General features: G+C 47.9%; 1 protein-coding gene across 1 annotated transcript; it reads left to right on the top strand.

Annotated features, from left to right (window-relative positions):
- The first annotated feature begins 270 nt into the window (after positions 1–270).
- LOC132775225 (zinc finger and SCAN domain-containing protein 2-like) lies at positions 271–4134 on the top strand. The gene has a single exon (XM_060776072.2). The coding sequence runs from the start codon at positions 767–769 to the stop codon at positions 1877–1879; it is 1113 nt and encodes a 370-aa protein (XP_060632055.2). The 5' UTR covers positions 271–766; the 3' UTR covers positions 1880–4134.
- Positions 4135–10041: the final 5907 nt, after the last annotated feature.

Here is a 10041-nt window from a genome sequence, read left to right as displayed (position 1 = left end):
CCAGGTTATGGCTTTCAGTCTTATTTCGTGAGGTCTTTTCGATAGGATTTGGGCCAAAGAGTCACAAACCGCCCTCCTAGAAGTCCATCCGCCTCTATTTATCATTAAGTCAGCAATGTCCACTGCAAAATTGTCTGTCATCAGGAGATGTTGGTCCTGGGCACAAACTGCAGTTGGCTGAACAATAGGACCTGATGTTAAATTAGCAGCTGTCCTCTGGATATCAATAGATGTCCTCCGCCAGTCCAAGATATTCTCATTCCCATGCATACCCAACAGCCCTCCCCTTCCCTCAGTCATCTTATCATCCATCCCTCCTTCCAACCCAGAATTAGGATTTCCCCATTTTTCCTTCTCTCGTTCCTTTTTGTCTTCCTCCATCCCTCTCTTCTTCTGAATTCATTCCCTCCTTTTTAAAGAACCATTGATTCCCACGGCTGGTCTCTGGATATGTGCTTGAGGCCCCAGTGTCGGCCTTTCTTGGTATTCCCATTCTCAACGTGACCCATGAAGGGGAAGGGGAAAATCTTGGAGGTAGAGAAGGTCTCTGGCTTCCATCCTTGATCTTTCTCTTCTTTCTTCACCAGGGAAGTGAGGACTCTTTGGAGCGACCTCTTGGATGCAGTAAGGAAACCAATAACACAGGGAGAAGACATCCTCTCGAGGCGATGATCTTGCTGAATTCTTGACTTCACTTACAGATAACAAAGGAATAAAGAAGAGTCAAGTCTTAGTATTGGAATTCAACACCCGTATCATTCTTGACATGGAGGAGAAAGCGTCTAAATGCCTGGAGTGTGGAAAGAGCTTCACTCGGAGGAATCATCTGCAGCAACATGTAAAGACTCACACTGGGAAGAAACCCTATAAATGCCTGGAGTGTGGACAGAGCTTCACTCAGAGTTCAAATCTCCATTCACATGAAAGGACTCACACTGGGGAGAAACCTTATTCCTGCCTGGAGTGTGGTCAGAGCTTCACTCAGAATTCAAATCTGCGTATACATCAAAGGATTCACACTGGGGAGAAACCCTATACATGCCTGGAGTGTGGAAAGAGCTTCACTCGGAGGCAGAGTCTGCAGCAACATGTAAAGACTCACACTGGGGAGAAACCCTATTCCTGCCTGGAGTGTGGACAGAGCTTTGCTGATAGTTTAAGTCTACGTAGACATCAAAGGGTTCACACTGGGGAGAAACCCTATAAATGCCTAGAATGTGGACAGAGCTTTGCTCAGATTTCAGGTCTACGTTCACATGAAAGGACTCACACTGGGGAGAAACCCTATTCCTGCCTGGAGTGTGGACAGAGCTTTGCTCGTCGTTCACATCTACATTCACATGAAAGGACTCACACTGGGGAGAAACCCTTTTCCTGCCTGGAGTGTGGACAGAGCTTTGCTCGTCGTTCACATCTACATTCACATCAAAGGATTCACACTGGGGAGAAACCCTATAAATGCTTGGAATGTGGACATAGCTTCATTGATAGTTCAAGTCTACGTAGGCATCAAAGAGGTCACACTGGGGAGGAACCTTATAAATGCCTGGAATGTGGTCACAGCTTCACTCAGAGTTCAAATTTACGTTCACATCAAAGGATTCACACTGGGGAGAAACCCTATAAATGCCAGGAATGTGGACAAAGCTTTGCTAATATGTCAGGTCTACTTTTACATGAAAGGACACACACTGGGGAGAAACCCTATACATGCCTCGAATGTGGACAGAGGTACACTCATAATTCAAGTCTACGTAAACATCAAAGGATTCACACTGGGGAGAAACCGTATAAATGCCTGGAATGTGGTCAGAGCTTCACTCAGAGTTCTCATCTAAATAAACATGAAAGGACCCACACTGGGGGGAAAGCCTTATGAATGCTTGGAGTGTGGACAGAGCTTCACTCAGAGTAGACCACTACGTTCACATGAAAGCACTCACACTGGGGATTTTTTTTTTTTGTCGTGTCAGGAGCAACCGCTCCTGTTGTGAGAGAATTGGCCTTCTGCAAGGACGTTGCCCAGGGGTTGCCTGGATGATTTTTTGATGCTTTATCATCCTTGTGGGAGGCTTCTCTCATGTCCCCGCATGAGGAGGTGGAGCTAATAGAGGGAGCTCATCTGCCTCTCCCCAGATTCGAACCTGCGACCTGTCTGTCTTCAGTCCTGCCGGCACAGGGCTTTAACACACTGCACCACCGAGTGCTCCTCCACACTGGGGAGCAACCCTATAAATGCCTGGAGTGTGGACAGAGCTTCACTCGTAGTTCATCTCTACATAAACATCAAAGAACTCACCCTGGGGAGAAAACATATATAGACATAGGGTTTTAATATTTGTATGTTTTAAGTTGTATTGCAACGCTGTTAATTTGTGCGCCACTTTGAGTGTCCGAATGGAGAGAAAAAGCGAGATATAAATAAATATATTAACGAGAACCCCCCGCCATGCAGGAAAAGCACAATCCAAGTATCCCTGAGAGATGGCACGTGGAAAGAGCGTCCCTGAGAGCTGACGTCTACGTAGACATAGAATTCCCATTGGAGGGAACTGTGGTCATTGATCCCAGAGAGACTCTAAGGCAGAGCTTTCCAAACTTTTCATGTTGGCGTCACGTTTTAGACACGCATCCTTTTCTGACACTGTAATTCAGTTTAAGTAGCCAGACAGAGGTTAAACCAACTCCATATAAGATTTTGAATACATCTAATAATATATATAGATAGGTTTCATATACTCTTTCTGTATAAATAATCATTGTGTAGTTTCCTCTGTAGCTGCTCCGTGTGTTTCATCGCAAACATTGTTACTAATACATTTTATTTCCTTTTTTTTTATAAACTTATTCATTTCAGTGGTAATTACTGCAGTTCAATGAATAAATTGGGCAGATAAACATGTCATGACAGTACTTAGACTTGAACGCCCCCGCACTCCACTTCTGTCGTGAGTATCTGAGGGGAGGAGAATGACCAGGGACACAATCAGCCCGGTGGGAAGTTCTCAGAATTAGACCCAGGTCTGTTGGTTCATTGGTTCGTGTACTTTGTGTGTCCGTACAGGAGTGTTTGAGTGGCGTGTGCTTTTGCTGATTTATTTTTGTAGTTGTGGCAGCCCTTCAATGAACTGTATGGTTTTAGCGTTATGTATTGGAAACGTACTATCTTTCTCTTTTTCTTAATGAAAGGCGTGTTTACGAAAAGGGGATTCGGAAGGGCGAAACCTCCCACTGGAAAGGCAGATGGAGCTGGGGGTCAAGGCATCCTGTACGGCAGTGGTTCTCAACCTGTGGATCCCCAGAAGTTTGGGCCTTCAACTCCCAGGACTCCTAACAGCTGGCTGGGATTTCTGGGTGTTGTAGGCCAAAACACCTGGGGAGAGACCCACAGGTTGAGAACCACGGCTCTAAGGTCCTATTCAGTACCATTTTTCAACCTATTGTGTTAGTCGCATCGCTCTGGGTTTGATTTTTATGCTTCTTTAGATCATCTATTGCTTTTTTTGGATATGACTTTAGTTTTAATTACCGCACATCTGAATCCCACATTTGGAGACAGCTGTCCCTCTGTGTTTACAGGTGTCGCTTTCATGAATGATGATGATGATGATGATGATGATGATGATGATGATAATGATTTTATTTTGTTCCCACCTCACCTCGTGGCTGAAGGCAGGTTATGACAGCTAAACACATAAAGTCATCCAAAACATTCCTTAAAATATACATATGAAAGCACATCTCTATGAAATGCATATTCAAATACATAGAACCAAGATTAAAACGCAAAGCGTGGTTTTTCAAATCCCTGGCTCAAACTGACTGGGTGTGACTGGAGTGTTGGTGTCTTGAGATAAATCACCTTCCTCATCTCAGTCTCCTTCGACCTCTCAAGCGTCTTCCTGAAGGCACAAAGGGAGGAAACACACTGGACTTCTTGAATCCGCTTCTAAGCCGGAGCGGCTCTTCTCTTTATTGCAATATTCACACGATATACGTGAGCACTGTAAATCATGTCTGCTTGGATCAGGACACTCTGCCAGAACTGCATTCCAGCCTTATCCGTTCTTCTTCATCCTGCTTCCACAGGAAATGTCCACATCAGGGGTCCTCACACTACGGCCCACGGGCAACATGTGGCGCACCGAGGGCATTTATGTCTACATTGAGTTAATTGAGATACATTCGCATCACCACAATCAGTGGATTTTGGTCTCCACAGGGAAACTATACATCCCAGCAAGTCCTCCCACATGCCAAGGTCTATCTTCTTCCCCAAGCCTCTCCAGTATTTCCTGTGGTCATGGGAGTTTGGCCAATAGGCTGATCAGGAAACATATCCATGGGTCCACTGCCGTTACACGCTCTTATGACGACCGTTAGCCATGCTATGACGTGCTTGAAGGCAAATTTTCCTTTATTTGTATTTAGTTATTTATTTGAACCATTGATATTCCGCCCTTGTCCTCACCCGGACTCAGGGTGGAGCACAGTATATACATGGCAAACATCCAATGCCGGGACACACATTCACATACACATACATAAACATTAAAAACATGTATCTCAATATTAAAATACACCATTGAAAACCATCCTGGTCATCAACATAAAATCTAATTGGCCTGGTCACCTTTCCCATGGCCGCTTTCATGCCCTGTCCCAAAAGCTTGGACCCACAGCCAAGTGTTGACCCTCCTTCTGAAGGGCAGGAGGGAGGGGGCCGACCCGATCTCACCAGGAAGGGAGTTCCTTAGCTGGGGAGCAATCACTGAGAAGGCCCTGCCTCTCTCTCGTCCTCGCCAATCACGCCTGTGACAATTGGAAATCTGCTGGGGGGGGGGGGGGCTTGGAAGGCGACGTTCCTGCTACTGGGCGGGATGGGGTTGGGCTGGAGGGGGGCCCAGCAGGCCTCTTCCCACTCCGGGATTATTCTAGGGTTCCATATGGTGATGGAAAAGTCAGTAGTGTCTTTCTTTGCTGCAGAGATACAAGCAATATATCCATTTCCAAGCAAAACCGGCTTGTGAGTGATCATTTAAGACTGCTCCATACAACCTACAGTCTTACAGAACGACTACTTTCAAAACAAGGGCCACACAATTAAAAAGAAAAGAACACTTCCAAACCAGGAACAGATTTCTGTCCTACAATGTTATCATTATGTTTATTTACACACCACTTTTTGCCTTCACAAGGAGACTGTGGGCCCTTCCAGACAGGCCCTAGATCTCAGGATCTGATCCCAGGTTTTCAGCTTCAAACTGGATTATATGAGTCTGCACTGCCAGATAATCTGGGATAAACAGAAAACCTAGGATCAGATTGTGGGATATAGGGCCTGCCTGAGAGGACCCTTCCAAACAGCCATATAACCCAGAATTATCAAGGCAGATAATTCACAATATTATCAGAGTCCAAACTGCCATATAAGCCAGTCAAGTGTGGATTGTAGACAGCGGTGTGGAAGGGGCAAAGCAGCTTACATTTCAATACAATTTCAAATCTACAAATATATGAAACACTACAGTAGAACTAAATAGCATTGCTATTCATTAAAGCAGGAGGGGTTTGGGGGAAATAGACCCTGACATTTGGGAATTGCAGTTCAGAGGATTTATAGTTCACCGGCCATCAAAGAGCATTCTGAGCTCCTCCAAAAATGGATCTGAACCACTCTTGGCATTCAGAAGTCCCATGACCAACAGAACATACTGGGGGGATTTGGGGAAAAGAGACCCTGATATTTGGAAATTGCAGTTGTGGGGATTTATAGTTTACCAGCCATCAAAGAGCATTCTGAGCTCCTCCAAAAATGGATCTGAACCACACTTGGCATACAGAAGTCCCATGACCAAGAGAACATACTGGAGGGGTTTGAGGGAGGATCTACAACAGATTATGGGATTTGCAGTACCAGCAATACCTCTACGTCCCACCTCGGAGTTTGAGATCTTCTGGGGAGGCCCTGCTCTCGACCCCACCTCTATCACAAGTGAGATTGGTGGCGACGAGGAGCAGGGCCTTCATGGCAGTGGCCCCCCACCTGTGGAATTCACTCCCCGGGGAAATCAGGTCATCGACATCCCTCCTCTCCTTCAGAAGGAAATTAAAAACATGGTTGTGGGACCAGGCTTTCGGGCAATCTGGCAATGAGACAAGGACAATGATGACTAGACAATATGGGATGAATTTGTGGACTCTGAGATGGTGAACGCTGAGTACGGACTGGTTTTATTGATTTTGCTGTATAAAGTGACTGTTTAATTGTTAGAATTGCGATATACTTATTTTGTTGGCATCGAATTGTGCCTTTTGTAAGCCGCCCTGAGTCCCCCCCCCCCCCCACTCGGGGGTTGAGAAGGGCGGGGCAGAAGTGCGTGAAATAGATAAATCAATCAATCCAATGGCTTCCGCTCCGTCATCACAACCACAGGGCGCTCTCTCTCCCACTGCCCGGAGGCAGGCAGGCAGGCAGGGCGGGCTGCTGGGAGAAGCCTCTTGGCTGTCCCGTAGAGGAGGGCTGGCACAGCCCCCAGGAGAGGCCCACCCCCGCCAGGGCATCAGAGCCACTGGGCTGCCCCTCGAGGCAAGCATCGACCTCCCCCCCCGACCCCCCCCCCCCCCGTGTGCTTACACTTGTGTTGACTCTCTTCCCCCGCGCACTTGCCAATGCTGGGAGAGGGATGGTGCAGGGAGTGCGTGCCCGGGGGCCAGTGGAGGGACTCCCTGCACTCCCTGCACTGGCCCTCTTCCCCCGCGCACTTGCCAGCGCCAGGGAGCGTCCTTCTCCCGGTGTTTGTGCACGGGGAAAAGGGGCGGTGCAGGGAGCACACTCCCCGCTGTAAGCTCACAGCAGCCGCTCCCAGAAAAGACACAGGACGCCAATCCGTAATCAATCAGGAACTTTTACTACTGGAAATACATACACAATGAAAGCCAGGATTGGCGCACAGACGCAAGTCAACCCTTATATACCCTCCCCCACATTTGAATCCCCTCTTCCCGCCGACCAAAGATCCCGCGCAATATTCCCCGCCAAACCACCAACTGCCCCTCCCAAGGCCACCAGCTGCAAATCCTTATCAGTTCTCCATGTCAGGAATCCGGTTTTTTGCGCCAACATCCAAGGCCAGGAAACTGAGTCCTGACATAACGTCCCCCTCCACCTCCTCTTCTTCCTGGAAGGGAAACACACGTCACCCTCATGTCCCTTCTTTGTCTAGCGGGCCTTGGTATCTTTTTAACAAACTACAATGGAAGGTTGGATGTACCTTCCCCAACACCTTAGGTAGTTTCAAAGTATACGTCACGTCATTTATTTTGTCAGAAATCCTGAAGGGACCAATGTATTTGGGAGACAATTTCTGAGAGGGGTTATTTAGCTTGAGGTTTTTTGTACTCAGCCACACTAAATCCCCTTCTTCCAATCTGTCACCTTCCCTCCTTTTCCGATCTGCAAACAATTTATATTTTCGTTGGGCCTCTCGTAGTGACTTCGCCACTCCCTCCCAGTTCGCTTTCATTTTGTCTGGCCATCCCTCCTTTCCCTCCAGTTCTTCCCCCCAACTCGGTAATTTGGGTAAAGGGGTCACTTCCATGCCGTATAGTACCTCAAAGGGGGATTTCCCTGTGGATGCGTGACAGGCTCCATTGTACGCGATTTCTGCAAACGGGAGTAAATCAGCCCAATCGGTTTGGCATTGGTTTGTGTATGTCCTTAGGAACAGCCCCAATGTCTGTTGTGTGCGCTCGACCCCCCCATTGGTCATGGGATGGAATGCTGAACTCAGGGTCCTTTCCACCCCCATCAACTGCATGAATCCTTCCCAGAACCGGGCCGTGAATTGCACCCCTCGGTCACTAATCACCTGGTCTGGACAACCATGTAACCGATAGATATGTTTGATAAATAGCTCAGCCAATTTCTCTGCAGATGGTAATTTAGGCAGCGCTATGAAATGCGCTTGCTTTGAGAACAGATCCATCACCGTCCATATGTAACGTTGCCCTCTGCTAATTGGGAGTTCGCCCACAAAGTCCATAGCAATTACCCTCCATGGTTGTGATGGTTCTGCCACCTTTTGCAATAACCCCGTTGGCTTCCGTGTGGTTGCCTTACTCTGTGCACACGCATTGCATCGGGATACATACATTTTGGTGTCACCCCTCATCCCGGGCCACCAACACTGACGTGCCAACATTTTCAGGGTTTTCGTTACTCCCCAGTGTCCCGCTCCCTTGTTGCCGTGGCATCTGACCATCATTTTTTCCCTCAGGCTGCCTGGGATGTATAATTTTCTATGTACAAATCCCAACCCATCCTTCCATTCCACCTTTTCCTTATTTCTTTCCAGCCACTCATCCTCCCTGCATGCCTGCCTTATCTCCTCTTCCCATCCCCCGTCTTTGCTCTCAACCCCCACCAGCCTTTGGCTGCGCTCCGTTTGTGCTCGGGTTTGCACTGCCATGCCCCACTGCCGTTCTGAGAATACGCTCCCCTTTGGGCCTTGCCCCCTCCCTTCATCCTCCGGCATTCTTGACAACGTGTCTGCGATTACATTTTGTTTCCCCTTTTGGAACCGCAGCTTAAAATCAAATCTGCTGAAATACTGGGCCCATCTTATTTGCTTTGCTGACAATTGTCTGGGTGAAGTGAGGTATTGTAAGTTTTTATGGTCGGTCCACACTTCAAAGGGGATGCCGCTCCCCTCTAATAGGTGCCTCCACGTTTCTAGAGCCCTCACCACTGATAGGGCCTCCTTCTCCCACACTGGCCAGTTTCGCTCAGTTTCGCTGAATTTTTTTGAGATGAACCTGCAGGGTTTCAACCTCCCTTCTTGGTCCCTTTGCATCAGAGCCGCCCCGTAAGCCCAATCTGATGCGTCACAATGGATTACGAATGGTTTGGTCAAATCGGGGTGGATTAATACTGGTTCCTCAGTGAACCTGCGTTTCAGTTCTTCAAAAGCTTTTTGGCACTCTGTGACCAATTTAGCTTTGCTCCCGGGGACCGCACCTTCACCGTTTCCCCCTCCCCCTTCGTTTTGAGCAATTCCGTTAGGGGCAATGTTATCTGCGCAAAGTCCTCTATGAACCCCCGGTAGAAATTTGCAAATCCATGGAATGATTGCAACTGTTTGCGCGTTTGGGGAGGGCTCCACCCCCTGACATCCTCCACCTTTGCCGGATCCATTGCTATCCCTCCCTTGGAGATCCGGTATCCCAGGAAATCTATCTGTTCCTTATTGAATTCACATTTTGGTAGCTTTGCAAACAATTTTGCCTCCCTCAATTTTTGGAGCACCTCTCTCACCAATTTGACATGGGATCGTCTATCCCGGGTAAATACAATTACATCATCCACAAAGCAAAACACCCCGCGATACAATAATGGGTGTAACACCTCATTAATCATCTGCATAAATGCTGATCCAGAGCCTTTGAGCCCGAATGGGCAAATTAAATATTCAAAATGGCCGAGCGCACAGGCGAACGCCGTTTTCCACCTGTCCTCAGGCCTTATGCGCAGTTTGTGATAGGCCTCGATCAAGTCAATTTTTGTGAACACCCTTGCTTCTAACAATCTCGATAGTAAGTCCTTGGTTAGTGGCATGGGGTAGTTGTTGGTGGTGCTCACTGCATTCAGCCCCCTATAGTCCACGCACAGTCTCAACGAACCGTCCTTTTTGTGCCTAAATAGCACTGGGGCTCCCAAGGGTGATTCAGATGGTCTTATAAACCCTCGGGCCAAGTTTTTTTCAATATATTTTCTCAGTTCCTCCATCTCCTTGACCGACATGGGGTACAATTTACTCCTAGGCAACTTGGCATCCTCATTGAGTTCGATCTTTACTTCGACCCTCCTCCTTCGCTCTCGTCTGCTGCGGCGCCGCTCCTTGATGCCTCCTGACCTGTGCCAAGGTTGTCTCGATGCAGCCGGCCAGCTCAATCCATCCGCCTATCTCCTCTGGATCGTCACGATGAAGTGCCCAGGTCAAGATTTCTTTCCGCAGGCCCTCTTTGAATATCTGGACCTTG

This window comes from Anolis sagrei, chromosome 4 (genome assembly GCF_037176765.1).
Source record: "Anolis sagrei isolate rAnoSag1 chromosome 4, rAnoSag1.mat, whole genome shotgun sequence".
Lineage (NCBI taxonomy): Eukaryota > Metazoa > Chordata > Lepidosauria > Squamata > Dactyloidae > Anolis > Anolis sagrei.
This window is presented reverse-complemented; position numbering and strand designations above follow the sequence as displayed.